The 19,780-nt window shown below is 45.0% G+C and overlaps 2 protein-coding genes across 4 annotated transcripts in view; one reads left to right on the top strand and one right to left on the bottom strand.

The window, feature by feature from the left end:
- The first annotated feature begins 2,984 nt into the window (after nucleotides 1-2,984).
- MOB3B (MOB kinase activator 3B) overlaps nucleotides 2,985-19,780 on the top strand; it is a 235,145-nt gene continuing 218,349 nt past the window's right edge. The window contains exons 1-2 of one of the 3 annotated variants that reach the window (XM_070375974.1): nucleotides 2,987-3,216; nucleotides 3,862-3,957. The gene's annotated coding sequence lies outside the window, so the exon portion shown is untranslated. Of the gene's footprint in view, nucleotides 3,217-3,861; nucleotides 3,958-19,780 lie in introns of all 3 variants that reach the window. The other 2 variants (XM_070375976.1, XM_070375973.1) reach the window with 2 other exon arrangements.
- Nucleotides 7,699-10,245, bottom strand: IFNK (interferon kappa). The gene has a single exon (XM_070376141.1). It carries the CDS (start codon nucleotides 9,219-9,221, stop codon nucleotides 8,442-8,444), a length of 780 nt encoding a protein of 259 aa, XP_070232242.1. The 5' UTR covers nucleotides 9,222-10,245; the 3' UTR covers nucleotides 7,699-8,441.

Here is a 19,780-nt window from a genome sequence, read left to right as displayed (position 1 = left end):
AAGATCATGGCATCCGGTCCCATCACTTCATGGCAAATAGATGGGGAAACAGTGGAAACAGTGTCAGACTTTATTTTGGGGGGCTCCAAAATCACTGCAGATGGTGACTGCAGCCATGAAATTAAAAGACGCTTATTCCTTGGAAGGAAAGTTATGACCAACCTAGACAGCATATTCAAAAGCAGAGACATTACTTTGCCAACAAAGGTCCGTCTAGTCAAGGCTATGGTTTTTCCAGTGGTCATGTATGGATGTGAGAGTTGGACTGTGAAGAAAGCTGAGAGCTGAAGAATTGATGCTTTTGAACTGTGGTATTGGAGAAGACTCTTGAGAGTCCCTTGGACTGCAAGGAGGTCCAACCAGTCCATTCTAAAGGAGATCAGTTCTGGGTGTTCTTTGGAAGGAATGATGCTAAAGCTGAAACTCCAGTACTTTGGCCACCTCATGCGAAGAGTTGACTCATTGGAAGAGAGTCTGATGCTGGGAGGGATTGGGGGCAGGAGGAGAAGGGGACAACAGAGGATGAGATGGCTGGATGGCATCACTGACTCGATGGACGTGAGTCTGGGTGAACTCTGGGAGTTGGTGATGGACAGCGAGGCCTGGCATGCTGCGATTCATGGGGTCGCAAAGAGTCGGACACAACTGAGCGACTGAACTGAACTAGATCACAAGTCAGGGGCCCTTGTGAATAGAATTAGTGCCCTTGTCAAAGAGGCCTGAGAGGACTTCCATGGTGGTTCAGTGGATAAGAATCTGCCTGCCAGTGTAGGAGACATAGGTTCTATTCCTGTTCCAGGAAGATTCCACATGCCTCATAGCATGTACCACAACTACTGAACCTGTGCTCTAGAGCCTGGGAGTTGCAACTGCTGAGCCCATATGCCATAACTCCTGAAGTCTGGAGCCTTAGGCCTGCATTCTGCAACAAGAGACACAACCAAATAAGAAGTTTGTGCACGATAACGAAAAGTAGCCCCCCACTTGCCACAACTAGAGAAAGCCGTGTGCAGCAAAAATTAAATTATTAAAAACAACAACAACAAAAAACAACAAAGAGGCCTGAGAAAGCTTCCTTGCCCCCTTCTGCCATGTGAGGACACAGAGAAAAGATGTCAGTGAGGAAATGGGCCATCGTCAAACACCAAATCTGCCAGGGCACTCCTCTTGGACATCCCAGCCTCTAGAACTGTGAGAAGTCATTTCTGTTTATCAGCCGCCCAGTCTACAGTATTTGCTTTCACTAGCTTGAATAGACTAAGAAACTGGACCAAGGAGGGCTTGGATTGAAAATGCTGGCCTTTCAGGACAGATTCTGAAGGTTGAGCCATCCTCTTCCAGTCACCAGCTCACAGGCAGGGAAGCTGGATCAGGAAAATGGGACGTGATTCATCATACTGACCCCACTCACCGGTGAAAGTTAGCCCAGGAAATAATGAAGTCTCCCCCCAAACCCACCAGCTTCACTGTTGCTCCCCATTGAAGGGGCCACTAAGGGAAGCAAGTGGGATGAGGCAAGGCTGAAACCCAAGCAGAGAGGCAGAGACAGTTCCATGAATGCTTATTGATTAGAATCCAGTGTTTTCTTTGCCCTACGCGTACTCTGCCTGTCTGTGCCCTGGAGCTTGAGCCTTTTCTTCAAGGGCAGAAGTTGGCTCTTGATGTTCTTCTCTAGTTTCTGAGACAGAAAAACGTATTTTTCCTCTCTTCTTGACAGAACAGAAAAACTCTGTAATGAGAATTCTAGGGCAGGCAGCAGGCTCCTCCCGATTTGGGAAAAGGAGTGAAACAGAAGGACTACTGAAGGTAAACTAGAGTAATTAAGAGACACTTTGACCCTAATTGCTCTGGATGAGGAAGAAGAGTTGATTGCCATGAGGCCAAAGGACAAAAGGAGCTTTAAAGAAGTGAATGAGGTTTGAGACAGCTTAGAAATGAGATTGCATGAGTCAACAGTGACTCGAAACATTTCTTAGTTGGATGGGTTTTAGTACCTGACCATTTTTTCTTCTTGAGTTTGAGTTTTATATTCACAGTCTTCAATATCTTTGCATTGCCAAATGACACAAAATTCAGTGGAATCCTTTAATTCAGGGTTGATATCATTAGACCATGACTATTAAATATTTCTTATAATATCAGACTTGATATTGTAAAGGTTGAGTGTGGGTTTAGAGGTTCTCACTTGGTAGTTGTGGAAACCGCTTTTGGGGGAGAGGTTTCTCTGTGTAGTCTAGTTTCTACTTAATATGTTTCTAAACTTCTTTAAAGTGTGTACTGAGAATCAGAAAATGTAATACCTAGTCATTTGGTATACTTCGCAGTCGATGTGGACGAAGATGTTATTATACGAGGAATAAAAAAATATGGAAGACATTATTTTTTTCTGCCTCAGGAGGCTTATATATCATGACTCCTACTATGAACAAAGAATACTCTCTATGTTTAGTTTATCCTTTAGTACCACCCTTGCAGGTAGACACTGCTCTTCCCAATTTACAGAGAATACTGAGGTTTAGAGGTGATAGACCAATATCACACAAAGAGAAAGGGGCAGGCTGTGGGTTGGGATTCAAGGTCCATGCTCATTTCATTACCCTCAGCTTATTCTAGTGAATTTGCTAGAATCTTGAAGTATTTTCCAATGATGACTGCTATTCTCTGTCCGGCAGTCCACAGCATTTTTCAAGTCAAAAAATCTTGGAGAAGGTAAGCAATTTCCCCCTCTCTAGGTGCCTTGGATGTGACCATGGTGGATCCAGAACTCATTCTTTCTGATCTGATAGCTTTCTCCCCGCCCTGGCCAGAGGGTCAATGTTTTTTCCACAAGGCTGGGAGCCCCGCTCAGACGGTCCATTCCCCACCTCTTTCCGGAGGGACGATGACCCTAAGGCGACCTGACGTCTCTTCCCTAGGGAGCTGCCATTCCGAAGGCGGCCGCCAGGGGGTCCCCGCTCCGCTCGCGCCCTGGCAAAAGAGAGCCGTTCTGCGGGTGCCGGTGGGGGCTGCTCTGGAGCGGCGGCGGCGGCAGCTGGAGCCCGGTGCTCGCTCGCCCGCGCGCTTGCTGAGACCGCGCGCGCTGGCCCGGGAGCCCCTCACTGGATCCGCGAGCGTCGCCCCTCCTGCCCCGAGCTCACCCTCTTCCTCTCGCGCCGCCTGCAGCTGCCCCGGCGCGGCGAGCCGACAGGGCCCCGGGGCTGAAGGTAAAACCCCACGGTGAGTGAGAACTCGCTTCGAGCGAGGGGAGGTGGCGCAGCTCGCAGCCGCTCGCCCCGGGTCGCGCCCGGGCGGTTTAGAGGTGCGGGGCACACCTGGGGCGAGTGCAACAGGAGGGCGGGAGGCGGCGGACCCTGTTTCCCCGCCCGCCCTCAGCCTGCTTCCGGGGCTGGAATCCGCCTCAGACCCCTGCCCGCGTCTTGGCTTCTGGCAGCCTCCTCCCGCTCCCTTCCCGGGTTGGAACGAGAGTCCTCTCCGGGCTCCGGGGCCTTGATTTTTAAAGATCTATCAATGAACTCGTTCTTGTCTTGGGGAGGAGGGGGCGGGTACGACTCTGTCCCCGAATCCATCCCGGATCGCAGATCATTGCAGAGTGCATGCTGGACTGTGGGTGGCGGGAAGACAAACTTTTACCAAAGTGCGCCCGGGCAGGGGGACCACGTTTAGGGCGTCTTGGTATTGAAGGCGGAGGCTCGGCTCGGGACTCAGAAGGGGAAACTCCGCTGCGTCGGCCGGGTCGCCCCGGGGACTGCTGATGCTTCGCGAAGGGAGAGGGTGTGTAAAGGGCGTACAAATCCTTCGTAACCCCTGGGCCAACAACTGTCAAACATCTGGAATCCAGCCCCTCCCTTTCCCTGCACTCAGGAAGAAGGTGAAAACCCTTCAACTTTCCTCTGATTGCTCCTCCCTGCCTTTGGACCCCTCTGGAAGGGTACAGGGCCGACCCCCGGCGCCTGGCAAGTAAGTACCAGACCGACACCCCAGACTTCTCAAGATCCCCCCTCACCCACCTCCCTGACCCCTCCCAGACGTCCGTCCCGCAGGGACCACGCGACAGAGCCGATGGAGATCGAGGCGAATGGCCTTTTGTTTCTCGGCGTTTCCCCTATTGTTCGCCTTTCTAACATCTGGCGGGGCTCGGGAGACAAGGAAGCCCCTCTCGTCCTCCTCCCCCGCCCCCCTACGCCAGCCTCCCGGCCAGCTTGCGCCCGGGAGCCTGCCTGGGGAAGGCGAGGAGCCCGACCCCTGCGGGGCCGCCCCTCCCGGGCCTTGCGGTGAGAGGGCGGAGGGAAAGTTGTTCCTTCCCCGCCTCCTCCGCTGCCTGTGGCCCCGGGCGCATTTCTCAGATCTTATCCCTAGCGCGCCGCGGAGCGCAGATCCAGAAGGTGCCGCTCGCGGGAGAGAGTGGAAGCGAGGTGCTGCCCCAATCTCGGGTGCCCTTTTCCTGTGAGTTCCGGTGGATTCCAATCTCCGCCTAAAGGCGTGTGGTTGGCCCGTTGAAAGGCGGTGGGACGGGATCAGGGCAGATCTGATAGGCAAATAGCTAAATCTAAGGCTCTGAGACTAAGGCTCTGAGTTTCCAAGGGCCGAAGGGCAGGCGAGTCGCCCTCCTTAAGGAGAGCGTGTGTACTGTGCTGTGCTCAGTCGTGTCCGACCCTTTTGCGACCCGGTGGACTGTAGTCCATGGAATTTCCCAGGCAAGAACACTGGAATGGGTTGTCATTTCCTTCTTCAGAGAATCTTCCCGACCCATGTCGGGAAGGGTCCCCTTCTGTAACTCGGGTCTCCTGAGTCTGCTGCATTGCAGGCGGATTCTATACCGCCGAGCCACTAATGGAGATATAGAAATAACCTAGGAAGCCTCGAGACTTTGCTTAGAAATAGGAGTGAAGTGGCTCCCTCCAGAATGAACCTGGGGTCCTGACTTCGCACAGAGCTCCAGTTTAAAGCCCGGGTACCCCCTCAACATTTGGTAAGAGCAGACCTGGAGGACTCAGCACTGACTGTGTAGACGTTTCTCAGTCCCTGCGAATCTGTAGCTGGGGACCGAATTCCCCTGTGAGTGCGCCGGTGAGGTTATAAGCTAAAGCTAAGCTAAGTTGCTTCAGTCGTGTCCGACTCTGTGCGACCCCAGAGACGGCAGCCCACCAGGCTCCCCCATCTCTGGGATTCTCCAGGCAAGAACACTGGAGGGGGTTGCCATTTCCTTCTCCAATGCATGAAAGTGAAAAGAGAAAGAAAGTGAAGTCTCTCAGTCATGTCTGACTCTTAGCGACTCAAGGGATTGCAGGCTCCTCCGTCCATGGAATTTTCCAGGCAAGAGTACTGGAGCGGGGTGCCATTGCCTTCTCCGGTGAGGTTATAGGGACCCTGTTATTACTCTGCCTTTCCGATCAAGTTGTGTGCTTAAACACGGTGCTTATTCTTAGTGACCAAGGATTATTAAAGACCTAGGACTTACACCTGAAACTAATATAATATTGTAAATCAACTATGCCTCGGAGGGTGGGGGGAATAGAATTTGGGCAAAAACGTAGTAGCCACTCTCAGAGGGCAGGGTCCCCAGATGGTGCTCCCAGAGTTGCTTAGCTGGTGAGGGGAGACTGTGTCTGTACACCTGTTGAAATGTATACCTGCACATAGCCTTACATTACTATTGTTAGCTTTTTCTGTCTGACATACAGTCAGTGCCTCTCCCAGGAAGGCTCAGGGAGGCTCTTATTTTTATTTTTATTTTTTTATCCTTCACTTTTTGATCTGTGCCCCAAGCCAGGGGAGGGAGGAAGCTTCTGTATGAACACCTGTGACCTTGTACCCACTGGAAGGTTTTAAGTAGACACTGTGGCTCTGCACAGCTACAGGAGTTTGCCCTACCAGAGTGGGAACTTTTGAGCTTCCATTTAATAAAGAGGAACAAAGGAGACGAAGTCGGCAGAGAGGACACACACAACACATTCTCCAGTAATTTCTGGATGTTACCAGTGGGACCCACAGAAGACAGAAAGCAAAATCTTAGAAGCACCAGAAGGCACTTTACAAATACTGCATTATGAAAATGATCCCCACGGAAGGATTCCTTTGAAATTTAGCAGCAGCAGCACTAGAAAAGCAGGAAGTGCCTGGGTTGCTCAAGAAGTGTCTAAAAGCATCCTTAACAAAGTGAAAGGGCAATGTCTGTCCCAGTCTACTCCAGTAAGGAAAATAGGGTAATTATAGGGAAAGATAAGCTTGTACGACTTCTTTAATTTTAGGATTAGAAGAAGACCCTCCCCAGCATTGAAGAAAAAATAAAAAATACAGAGGTGAAAATTAAAACAGAAGGAGGAGGGATATTATAAATAAGGCTACATTGAACAATCTTATCCAATTGCTTACATGGAATAAATTTCTGGAGATAGGATAACTAGGTCTAAGGGGTTAATGTACTTTTTTTTATGACATTTAAGATAGCTATATTGTCCTGTAGGAAACTTGTGCCAGTTACCATTTCCCCATCAATACATAGGATTTTTTTCTTTTGTACCCTGCACTCCACTGATACTCTACATTACCACTCTTTTTTTTTTTTTAATCTCTACCAGACTGATGAGAGGGGAGTATCTTATTACCTTCTTTTACATTTCTCTAATCACAAATGAGAATAAACATTTTTCATATTGTCTGTTAGTATTTCTTGTGATGTTACCAGTTTGTGTCCTTACCTATTTTTCAGTGAGAATATTCTCCTTTTTCTGACTAGTGGTGCTCTGAATAAAAGCATCCCGTTGTGACTTCCGCCCCTGCTGGTACAATCAGACAAGCTCTATTGACTAGAAGTGCTGATTTTCTTTCCTTCTGCATTATTGCAAACATTTGGCAAGACTGCAACCATCAATTGCTAAAGTAACTGACATGGTCCCAGGAGAATCATTAAGGCGATCATGCAAAGGCATTATTAGAGAAATTCATGGAAAATATCAAATGTATACTTTCTGCCTTGTAGCTTGCATGTCCCAATTCCTTTATAGCTTGTAATGCTTTTTAAAAATTTACAACACTTACTGATGAGTTACTGTTACTAAATGGATGATATGAACTTGTTTTATTGTCTGATCCTTCTACTGGTAACCAGTACACTGTGATCCACAACTAGTTCTTGTTCTTTTAAACATTTCTTCTAACTTTTGAACTGAGTTTTATTTTAATACTTTCTCAGTACAACTATGTTGGAGTTTAACTATCCAACTATTTAACTATGGATGAATCTTGAGTCTAAACCTTTTAGCAGCATGCTTTGAAAACAAATAGCAAGTAAAGGCCTTCCAAGAGTTGAACTGGATACTCTCTGTGATGCATTTGGGTAGCCACAATCTCTCTGTTAATTCTTGCCTGAAGGTAGATGATTCTGAAATGGGGTAGAAGGGAGAGAGAAAGGTAGAGAAAATTCAACTAGAAGGTGAATTAATACAAATGAAGGACCACACAAGAAAATTTAAGTAAATAATCTGGGTAATCTAGGTACAAAATAACTTTCAAAAAGATAAAGTATATTAAAGTGTCATGTATTAGTAAGAAGATTAGTTTATTTAACAAGCAGAAAGTGGCCTTCTAGTTGGGAAGACTCCAGTGTGAAATTCTTCCGTAGTCTAAGCATAGATATTTCATTTCAGGTACAAAATAAAAAAAAAGACAGATATTAAACTTCTCTATAGCATTTTTCATGCTTTTAAGTGTCAAAATCGCATGATATGTATTGGGAATGACCAATGCTGTTTGTATTAGAATCATAAGCTCTTAAAAGTTGAATGAGACTTTAATGGTCATCTCATTCAACCATCTAATATCATTACAGATCTTCACTGTCTTGCAGTAATAAAATACCAACCCGCAAAGTTTCTATCATTTTAACCAAACCAGGCTGAGAAGCAAATGGGTCCAAAATTTCTATTTTTTTTTTTTTAGAGTAGGGAGACAGGAAAGGTTTTAACTCTATGGGATCTTGTACAGGCTCTTGTAATGTGCTGAACTTTCCTAGAATAAACAATCTTGGCAGCAAGAGAGTTAAGCCATTGAGGTGTTAGATTTTGCAGTATTCTCTGAGCCGTGTCCTCTGGCCATTGGTTTGAGGGAGTTCAAAAGCAACAAAGCAAGTACAAAAGAGAAAAAGGAAAGAGGAACAGAGAATAGAGGATGGGAGGGCAAGTCTTCCTCTAAAACTGTCTTCAGGATTTCCTAACAAGACTCTTGATCACCCAGGGGGTGGTAGGCATCACCTTGTTTAGAGAGGTGAATGTGGCCGATGCTGCAAGGCATCAGAAAAAAATGACCGTTACCCAAACCACCAATAATCCGGTCGAGGGGAGCCATGGCATGGCACAAGCCTTAAAAAGAAGATGGAGGAGGATGAGAAGGAAAACAAGATTTTGGGAGAAACAGAATTTTAATTCTTAGAATACATTAATACCTTATCTCCTCCTGAGTAATGCTGTGAGTTTCTGAAAGAAGTAGAAGCATCTTCTGATTTCCACTCGGACAATCTCCCAGGCGCAGTGACTGTGTTTCTTATCTTTGAGGAACCTGTCTATCCTGTTGAAATATCTCCTCAGATCTAGATTGCCCAGCTGGAGGACCGGAGCTCCTGAGGGTTTCCTGAGGGTCTCCTCTCCGGCTGAGAGAAGCTCTTCCCTCTCTCTTGTGTCTTCATTTTCCTCCTCCTCTTCTTCCAAGCATTGCTCCAGGTACTGCAGCTGGTGATCAAGTCCGATCTGGACTTGTCTCAGGTGTTTCTCTTCCCAAGTGGATTGGAAGGTGTCTTGAGTGAAGATGTGGAAGGCCTGTTTGGACATTTCATAGAAGGCCTCCTTGATGTTCTTCTTCAGAGGCTGGGTGTATGAGAGGATCTCTTGGGGCAACTCGAAAGCTTTTCTTTCTTGTAGACACTCTATAGGAAATGAATTGCTCATTGTGCTCAGAAGTTGCAGATTCTGCCAGGTGACTCTCCTCAGGCGAACATTCAGCGAGTTACAGTCCAGAGAGAGGATGCCAGTGATAAACAGACCCATGAGGCATGCCAGCCACACATACTTTCGAATCCCATCAGGCTTGGTGATCATTTTTTTCCCCTCGCCCATGGAGGTGAAAAATCCACAAGATTCAGAGGTTGACAATGAGGTTTTAGGTCTGAAGTATTCCTTTGTGTGCCTTTTATACACCTGGGTATCTTTGGTGGGGAGGAGTTTTTGCATTAATCATTTTATGATACTCAGCATTTCAGCTTCTTTGCCTCTGAGGCTTTTTAGATTTGGGGTGACTACGCTGACTTTGGAAGTGTTGTCTTTTTTTTTTTTTTTGAGAAAAGTGAGCAGAGCATTATGATTGTGTTATCATCGATGGCTGGATGATCCATCCCAGTCCGATATAATCATCAGCACAGGACAGATGCAGACTGTTTCGGAAAGCCCTGAAAGCTATGATTCTATACACTTGCTCACCCAACACTGTTACATAAGAGAGAACGATCCTCCAAGAAAATATTTTTTTGTACCTGGCCCTATAACCAAATCTCTTCTCTCATGGAGTTAATCGTAGACGTTGACCAAATGACTATGATTATTTGATTGCAAGGCCACTAGAACATAACATGGTTGAGGTTTTTTTCCAGTCTTGTTAAACTTCTATATTTGGATATTTTCTCTTTTATTTGAGTTTTTTGTGTCTCAAGAAAGATGAAAAACAGAGTGGATCATTGAGCATGGCACTTATCGCATAGAAGACTAGACCAACTTAGTTTTGTATTGCCACTAGAAAATGTTGGAACTCTCCAACTGTCCTTTCCTGTAGTGAAACCTGAACCAGCACTTACCATCCCCACCTAGCATTTTGTATGCCTCTGATCTCTTTCTTAGAAATCCTCCAGGGGCTTGTATACTGGGGAATATTTTTCTGCCTCATTAACTTCTCTCTTATAGTATCTAAACTTTTAGATGTGGTTTAGTAGTATTTTAAAACTTTAGTTTAATTTTCTTGCTTGCTGAGAAGCTCTGTGTGCTGTAAAGATTTTTTGTTCTTATTTGTTTTTGAGGAGGTATGTGAGTAGGTGATCACCCACTTTAGCCAAACTAATTCACACCTGGACCAATATTCCTGGGGTGATGATGGCTGTCCACCATTTATGATTTTCACTTTCTTTGACCAGAAGGAAAGTTATGACAACCTAGATAGCATATTCAAAAGCAGAGACATTACTTTGCCAACAAAGGTCCATCTAGTCAAGGCTATGGTTTTTCCTGTGGTCATGTATGGATGTGAGAGTTGGACTGTGAAGAAGGCTGAGAGCCGAAGAATTGATGCTTTTGAACTGTGGTGTTGGAGAAGACTCTTGCGAGTCCCTTGGACTGCAAGGAGATCCAACCAGTCCATTCTGAAGGAGATCAGCCCTGGGATTTCTTTGGAAAGAATGATGCTAAAGCTGAAGCTCCAGTACTTTGGCCACCTCATGCGAAGAGTTGACTCACTGGAAAAGACTGATGCTGGGAGGGATTGGGGGCAGGAGGAGAAGGGGACGACAGAGGATGAGATGGCTGGATGGCATCACTGACTCGATGGACGTGAGTCTGGGTGAACTCTGGGAGTTGGTGATGGACAGGGAGGCCTGGCGTGCTGCGATTCATGGGGTTGCAGGGAGTCGGACACGACTGAGCGACTGAACTGAACTGAACTGAGGCTTCTTTTGGTATGCCCAAAAAAAGTGGATTTTTTTTCTCCAGGAACCTGAAATGGGATGCCATTAAAAGGGGAGTTTTAATTACCACCTTAAAAAAAAAGAAATGCATTAATTTTTAATAAAGTCATTTTAGAATGGTGAGCAACCACCGTTCCTCAAGCATGGCAGACTTTGACTGGAAATTTGGCTTAAAATGTTCATGTCTAAATTAATTGGCTGCACCAAGGACTAATTGTAGACAAGTGAGATTTCTTAAAATCCTGGCTTTTTGGACTGATTTATTTTGAGAAGAAAACCTACTACATATGTTACTTTATATGCTGTCTCTGTATAAACTCTGATTTTGCAGAGATATTTTGTGCGATGACTAACTTAGAAAAATAATCGGGAAAATGAAACCTTTTATACAGGATTATAAACTGACACAGACTTCTTTGAGAGCAAAATGGTGATATATATCAAAAGCCTTAAAAATGTACATGATCTTTGACTCAGAATTCTCCCTCTGGAAATTTATCTCTAAGAAATAATGATGAATGTCTCTAAGGACTTACCTGTCAGGAAGTTCATCACAGGAAAAACTGAAAACAATTAAAATGTTCAGCAGTGGGTACTTGGTTAAGTAAATCATCAGTAGAAAATGTCTGTGCAAGCATTCAAAATTATGCTGTGGGATTATACTTGGTTATTTAGATGGGCAAGCTTTACAGCTTAAAAGCAAGTTTACATGGTAGTATATAGAGTCTGTTAAATATAAACACATGCATACATGTACAGAAAAAAAATCTAGACGTATGTATGCTACAAACATTAAGAAAAATAATTAAGAAGTATGAACTATGCATTTATAAACTCTGTGTGTATGTATGCATAACAATAAATATATGTTTATAAAATGCCAATGTCTTCTGAAGGCCAGACCTCCTTCCATACGTCATACTACTTCTTATTCCTAAAGCTTCTTGAATTGTCTCAGTCAGAACTGCTTGTTCCTCTTTGGGGCTTTTACAGTGCTTTGTCCTCCTTAATTCTGGCTTTTTAAAGTAAATAATTGTATAAGTGCTGAACTCCCAATTTTGTGTCCCCTCCACCTGTACCCACTCAGGGACCTTAGCATAGTTCCTGCTGCTTTGAGACAGTTTCGTTGTACTAACCAAGCTAAGAGTTTGTTCAGTTGAACTTCTATACTAATAGGTTCTGCCAGTGGATGATGGAGGTGGCTGGAAATTTGGCTATCGTCCACCACCTTGAAGGTCCCTGTATTTTCCGTCAGGGACAGTTTTGTCATCTTATCCCCCTTACCTCAAATTTCTTCCCTTTATTGTGATTCCACATTTTATCCTCATTTATTCAAAACCGTATTTTTAGCATCTACTACATGCCAGTCACTGGGCTAGCTCTTGAAGAAGGATGGGTAAGATAAGTCCATGATCTCAAGGAGTCCGTGGTTGAAGAAGCAAGCATGTTCTGAGTGTTTTGGGTACAGGAGAAATTCCTAGGTCTTTGGTATAGCATGCACCTCATTCCTCATGTGCTGATGATGTTGACAGTATTCATGACAAGAAAGGAAAGATGATTGACAGGCATGTTGTCTACCTCTTCCGCCATTAGAATTGCCTGATTTAACAAATAAAAGTACAGAAGACCCATGCAATATTTGGGATGTACCTGTACTAAAAATCCTTCATTATTTATCTAAAATTTAAGTTTAACTGGGTGTCCTATATTTTATCTGGCAAGCCTATATACCATGCCAGCCCCATTGACCTCTTAGAGCAGAAGTGAAGTGAAGTGGCTCAGTCGTGTCTGACTCTGCAACCCCATGGACTGTAGCCTGCCAGGCTCCTCTGTCCATAGGATTTTCCAGGCAAGAATACTGGAGTGGGTTGCCATTTCCTTCTTTAGGGAATCTTCCTGACCCAGGGATCGAACCAGGGTCTCCCGTGTTGCAGGCAATGTCTTTACCATCTGAGCCTCCAGAGAAGCCCAACTCAGTCATGAAGGCCTCTGCAGGAAACTTTTCCTCTGCTAGCTGTCCACCTCATGCACAGGGGCATTCGATTGTGTTTCTCTGCGCTGGTTTTACTTGTGCACCCTTCCCTGACACCTGTGCACACTCTGAAGAGGGTACCTGCCATACGAAGACAAAATAGTACACATACATAGTCACGCATAACTGTCATGATCAGAAGCATTATTGGATGATCGGTGTTGGTCATGCCTCTCTTCTGTAAAAGCCATGCCATCTGACTCCATCTCAAAATATGAGAAAGTAAAAAAGAATGACAGTGTAAGGAAATGTTTTTATTCCAGAATTTGTGTGTCACAACTGCCCAGTCTGTCACCGTGGGCTATGTGTTCGCATGCTAACATTGTTCCATAGGGCTTCCTAGTTTGGGGCTAGTGCTAAAGAACCCATCTGCCAATGCAGAAGACATAAGAAATGAATGTTTGATTCCTGGGTGGGGAAGACCCCCTGGAGGAGGGCATGGCAACCCACTCCAGTATTCTTGTTTGGAGAATCTCATGGACAGAGGAGCCTGGCGGACTACAGTCCATGGGGTCTCAAAGAGTTGAACAGATCTGAAGTGACTTAGCATGCATCGTTCCATGATATCTGCTCTCATTTCTCTAGATCGGGGGAAAGGTGATTATCAGGGATGTCCTGTTTTCAGTGGAACTGTGTGAATTTTACATGGGGATGACATGGTTATTGGTAATGGATGAGACACAATTTGACAAAGTGAAGATGAGACATCTCGGTCTAGACGAGATACCCATGACTCACTCGTGGGCATTTGGCATCGTATGGTGAGATTGATAGCGCTCCAGGAAAAGGCAAGTTTTGAACCAGAATGAGCCTAACATGTTGATCCTACACACGTTACGTTACTCAGTGCGTGTAAGTTAGTCATTGCGTTTGTGGGGTCACTAGGTGATTGAGCCCAGTAGGGAGCTCGAAGATGGGAAGCCTGTTGTATCCATGCCCAGCACTGCTTTCCACGTGGCGTGCAGACCATGGCCACCACAAAGTCGTGTGGAACTGTTTTAGCCCAGACCAACCCTGACGCTGCGACAACTTGGTGTTTCACCCATTTCCACTGCCTCCCACGCTGGGGTCCACCCCTCCCCTGGTCCTTTCTTGGTTGTTCTTCTCTTGATGATGTACCTGATACAGAAACTTACAGTGACTCCACAGGAAATAGGTGGATGTGTTCATATTGTAAACATTTAAACACTTCAGATAAAGTGAAAGCTGTCTTGCCAGCTCCGCTCCCCATCATGTCTCTCTCCCCTGCAGTAACCACAGCTATCAGTGTGGTAGGTCCTTGCTTGATATCTGTCTCCCCATCAAACACTAAGTTCTGTGAGCACACGTCCAACAGCTGGCTTGTCCGCTGCTCATTCTTGAATGCCTGCAGGGCCCACAGACATGCAGAGACACCTGGACCACTTCCTTGCAGATCTATAGCATGGGAGTAGGGAGACTTGCACGTATGTTTTGAAAATTACCATAACAGGATTATAAAGATTGTGATATGCCTTGAAATTTAAGCCTGGAACTTGTATCTCTGTGACTGTATATTTGATATCATTTGGATATGATATGATTTTTAAAATCTGTGTTATTATAAATCCTTAGTGAATATGAAGCCCAGGGTAAAATGGCTCACCAGACCTGGATCAGACAGGTCCAGGGCCTTTCACAGCGTCCTGCGCGTACTAAGTACTCAGTAATTATTTGTTGGATGACTGAGGGAAGATAATGAAGCTGTGTCTCTCAGTGACAGGGAAGTTATTTGGTGGTTTTAGTTCTGGTGTAGAGACACAGGGCGGGCAAAGTTAGGTGCTGGGGAGATTTGAGAAGTTCACAGAATGGTAGATGGCAGCCGAAGCATTCATTCAGCATCCCCTCCTCCTTCCATTGCTTTGTCTTTGGGATTCCCCGGGGCTGGTTAGGTCATGAACACCAACATACCTCCATGCAGGTAGTATCTCATAGTTCTGTGTTATTTGGTTGACTCATACATCTTTGCCTCCAGGCAAGACATATCTCTTACTCAGTTTTGTATGCATGGTACTTCTTCAATAAAGACATCGATATTTGTTGAATAGAAGCCTGCCAGGTGACGTTTTTATGCTTCTTAAGTTTGGGTGTTAACTTGTGCTGAAGAAACTGCTGAGTGGTTCCAAAATCAGGACTCCTCCTCCCCCGAATGTTGTCACTTCTCCTATCCTGTGCTTCCGGTGATCGCCTTTGGGATTCCCCAGGGCTCCCTTAGGGAGGCTGAGTGGACAGACTTCCCGCTGTCTGTCTTTCACAGCCCAGCTTCAAATGATGCATACAGTAACTTCCTCCACAGGGCGACTTGGAGCTTTTAGAAAAGGATCCCTGATGAAAAGACACTTCACCTGGTGAAATAAGTACGTACGTAAATTAACATGCACCATCGGTAAAACCTACCCTCAGTTTGGGGTTCACCAGAACAGCTTCCATCCAAATCCTTGTTCCACTCGGTTCATTTTAACACTACTGGGGCTTTCACTTTTGAGGTGGTGGTAAGCATTTCAGATGAGAAGAGGTCACCTTCCAGAATAGCCCTCTCTTTTACTCACTGAATAGATGTGGATTTCTCCCCAGACCGTATCCAAATATGCCTGTGGTTTGGAAAATCAACGAAAATGGACTGAGAGATAGACAGAGATGTCCTTTTGTCTTGGATAAAAATTTTAAAAGGAATTGCCATGGCAGAAACAAGGGTAGTGTCTTTTTAAAATTCCTGTCAGTTTGCATGTGGTCATAAGATTTCCTAACATTTATAAAGAACAAAGAAAGGCATTATTATGGAAAAATTTAAGTGGACTTTTCTTTGACAGAAAATTCACATGCTCCAAATTTTAGGCTTTTTTTTTTCTTTTAGTGTCTGAGCAATGCCTGGTTTTGAGGATGGTGTCTAGAATAATCTAGTAGAGCCATGGGGTGCCATGCCGAGGGGGCTTTTTTCTTCCTGACAACTCTCCTCCCTCTAGCTAACCTGTGAAGTACAGACTCTAAATCCTAGAATTTAGGGTTGGAAGGGCACTGAGAGACAGACTTGGGGTTCGAGAGATAAAGCGACTTGCCCAAGGTCACAGTGGTACTTGGGGGTAAAGTCAGAGAGGGCAATTAATTCCTTTAAGCCTAAAATCAAAGCCTCTCCCTCGTCTTTTCCCTCGTTTGTGACCTTCCAGCATATGCCCCTCATGAAACATGCCAGATATGTATCCGTGAGTTCTTGGCAGATGTCAATGGGACTGAAAGTTGGCTTGGTTATTTCACTTCTGCCAGTTGGGGCTACAAGTGTTGGAGAATGTAGTATTGATAGTTTCCCAGGACTGCTGTAGTAAATTTCCATGAACAATGTGGCTTACAACAATAGAAGTTTATTCCCTGATAGTTCTGGAGTCTAGAAGTCCAAAATTAAAGTGTCATTAGGGCCGTGGTCCCACCAAACCTTCAAGGGAAGACTCTTGCCTCTTGTAGCTTCTGGTTAGTGCTGGAAATCCTCAGTGTTCCTTGCCTTGTAGACATATCGCTCGTCTCTGCTTCCATAGTCAGATGAAGTTGTCCGTGTTTTCGTGTGTCCCCATGTCTTCCAGACATTGCCTTTGGTATTCTTTGGTAACAGTCTGCATAGTTACTAATTACAGTAGAGATACTGTTTATGTAGTAGGTACTAAGTACCAACTCTTTAAGTAAATTATCTTTAAGTCTCATAGCCACTATACAATATATTAATAGATGTTATTCAGTTCAGTTCAGTTGCTCAGTTGTGTCTGACTCTTTGCGACCCCATGGACTGCAGCATGCCAGGCCTCCCTGTCCATCACCAACTCCCAGAGCTTGCTCAAACTCATGTGCATCAAGTCAGTGATGCCGTCCAACCATCTCATTCTCTGTTGTCCCCTTCTCTTCCTGCCTTCAATCTTTCCCAGCATTATGGTCTTTTGCAATGAATCAGTTCTTCACATCAGGTGGCCAAAGAATTGGAGTTTCAGCTTCAGCATCAGTCCTTCCAATGAATATTCAGGACTGATTTCCTTTAGGATTGACTGATTGGATCTCCTTGCAGTCCAAGGGACTCTTAAGAGTCTTCTCCAACCCCACAGCTCAAAAGCATCAATTCTTTGGTTCTTGGCTTGCTTTATGGTTCAACTCTCACATCCATACATGACTATTGGAAAAACCATAGCTTTGACTATATGGACCTTTGTCGGCAAAGTAATGTCTCTGCTTTCTAATATGCTGTCTAGGTTGGTCATTGGAGAAGGCAATGGCACCCCAGTCCAGTACTCTTGCCTGGAAAATCCCATGGACAGAGGAGCCTAGTAGGCTGTAGTCCATGGGGTTGCAAAGAGTTGGACATGACTGAGTGACTTCACTTTCACTTTTCACTTTCATGCATTGGAGAAGGAAATGGCAACCCACTCCAGTGTTCTTGCCTGGAGAATCCCAGGGACTGGGGAGCCTGGTGGGCTGCCGTCTATGGGGTTGCACAGAGTCGGATAGGACTGAAGCGACTTAGCAGTAGTAGCAGCAGCAGATTGGTCATAGTTAATAGATGTTATTACCCTCAGTTTAAAGAGAAGGAAATGGAAACTTGGAAGTATTAGGTGACTTGCCTGATATCACGTATCTGGAAATCCACAGGATTAGATTTCAAACCCAGGTCTGTCTGAGCCCAAATTGTATATTTGCAAGATGTAGGGGTTCTAAAGGTTTGGTATAAAATCCACTGTGTGTGTATTTCATTCCCAAAAGGATTTGAAGAAGCTTATAAATATATATATGGGTTTCTCAGGTAGCTCAGTGGTAAAGAATCTGCCTGCCAATGCAGGAGATGTGTGTTCCATCCCTGGGTTGGGAAGATCCCCTGGAGGAGGAGATGGCAACCTGCTCCAGTATTCTTGCTTGGGAAATCCCATGGACACAGGAGCCTGGCATGCTACGGTCTGTGGGGTCACAAGAGTCAGATGCAACTGAGCCACTGAGCATACACACATAAATATATATATAACACAGGAGAATAAAAACAGTTAAAGAAATTAGAGTTGAGAGAAAACAAGAGCAAGAAAACAAGATGAAGTCAGGTGCAGCCTGAACATAAGTGTGCTTGTCATAATGTCTAGTGTCGTTATGGAAGAGAGATTGCAAATCTGTCTCTAGGCTTTCTAGAAGCAAGGCGGAACCCTGCCCTGCTTCCCTAGTATCTTAGATGGTAAAGCATCTGCCTGCAATGCAGGAGACCCGAGTTCAAACCCTGGGTCAGGAAGATTCCCTGGAGAAGGAAATGACAACCCATTCCAGTATTCTTGCCTGAAGAATTTCTCGGACAGAGGAGTCTGGCAGGCTACAGTCAGTGGGGTTGCAAAGAGTTGGACACGACTCAGTGACTAACACACACGCAAAGTAACCACAGTATCCAAGAGATAAAACAAACTAGCAGCAAAGCTAAATCTTCAGTAGAGGCAAAGCTCTTCTTTTTTTCTTTTTTGTGTATGTGGCCATATCACATGGCATGTGGGATCTTAGTTCTCCAACTAGGGATCAAACCCCGATTCCCTGCATTGGGAGCTCATAATCTTAACTGCTAGACTACCACGGAAGTCCCAAAGCAAAGCTCTTCTTGGTGCTGAGTCCTGGGGGTAGTTTTTCCTGCAGTCTTTCTGAAAGAGAGTGCAGTAGGATTTTCTGGACAAAGACCCCAGCAACTTCCTTACAGGAGTAACTGTCACCACCATCACCACCATGTATTACAAGGCTGAATTTTTTTTTTCAAAAATTAATAATTAATTAACTTTGGCTGTGCTGGGTCTTCGTTGCTGTGCATGGGCTTTCTTTAGTTGCAGCGAGCCAGGGCTAGTCTGTAGTTGCGGTACTCGGGTTTCTCCTTGCCATGGCTTCTCTTGAACTGGAGCACAGACTCAGTAGTTATGATGCACAGGCTTAGTTGCCCCATGGCATGTAGAATCTTCCTGGACCAGGGATCTAACCCGTGTCCCCTGCATTGTCAGGCGGATTCTTAACCACTGGACCACCAGGGAAGTCCCAAGGCTGAATCTTATAACCTCCCTCGGTGCAGGTGGATGTTACATGGCCAGTGCAAAGTTTCTTGTAGGCTTTCTGCAGCAGCTTGTTGAGTTTTCTCCTGTTGAGCTGTGGAACGGAGTTCATGAATTCTGGATTGGGATAGCCTTTCTTCATCAGGGCTCCAAGTGTGGAAAAGTGTAGTCACATATGTTGGCATTTGCAGGACACTCAGTGTGGAGAAACTGCCCTGACATTTCCAGAGTCCCTGCCCAGATCCATTTCTGTGTTTCCTATTATACATACAGAGGAACTTCGGGGGAAATTGTTTGTAGGCATGACTCTCTTCTATTTAGCCAGAACTGGGAATACAGACTATTTTGTCATATTGACCCAGTGCCACCAGCAGAAGTGAAGTGTGTCTTGGACTTCCATGAAGTTGTGGGCTTGCTTTGCCACACTCCTCTACGGGCGATAGTTCTGGATGTGGGAACTCAAGCAGGCAGCCTGTGGTTTGACTCTGCATCGAGGGGACTTTTGTCTCTTCTGAGAAAGATTTTTTGTAAGTTGGAGAGCTTAAAATTCAAAGGGAAGATAGCCTTGTGCCCCAAATATTGTAGATAATTAAATGTTAAGACATCCTCTTGGAACTATTAATTTTGTAAACTCAAACATTTTTTATATTAGAATAGAACCCATACATGGATGGCCTCAATGCTAAAACTTTGTATTTCCAGAAATACTGCACTTAAGGGAGACGAAATTGGCATTACCCTATAACCATCCCCACTGGTAGACGGCAGTAATACTCACTGCTAAATGTGATAAGACTGTTTCTTATGGAAGATCCATGGGACAATGAGTGCTAAAATGATCTGTTCCCTATAATTTTATCCATCCATCCATTCATTCTTCTTTGACGATATGATGCCTGAAACAAGATAGTGTAAAAGATAAAGAGGTGAAGAAGTTGGTGTCTTCATAGAGTGTCCAGATTTTCAGACAGTAAAGAA

This window comes from Bos mutus, chromosome 8 (genome assembly GCF_027580195.1).
Source record: "Bos mutus isolate GX-2022 chromosome 8, NWIPB_WYAK_1.1, whole genome shotgun sequence".
Classification (NCBI taxonomy): Eukaryota; Metazoa; Chordata; class Mammalia; order Artiodactyla; family Bovidae; genus Bos; species Bos mutus.
Note: the sequence above shows the minus strand (reverse complement) of the source record. Positions and strands in the feature narration are given on the sequence as shown.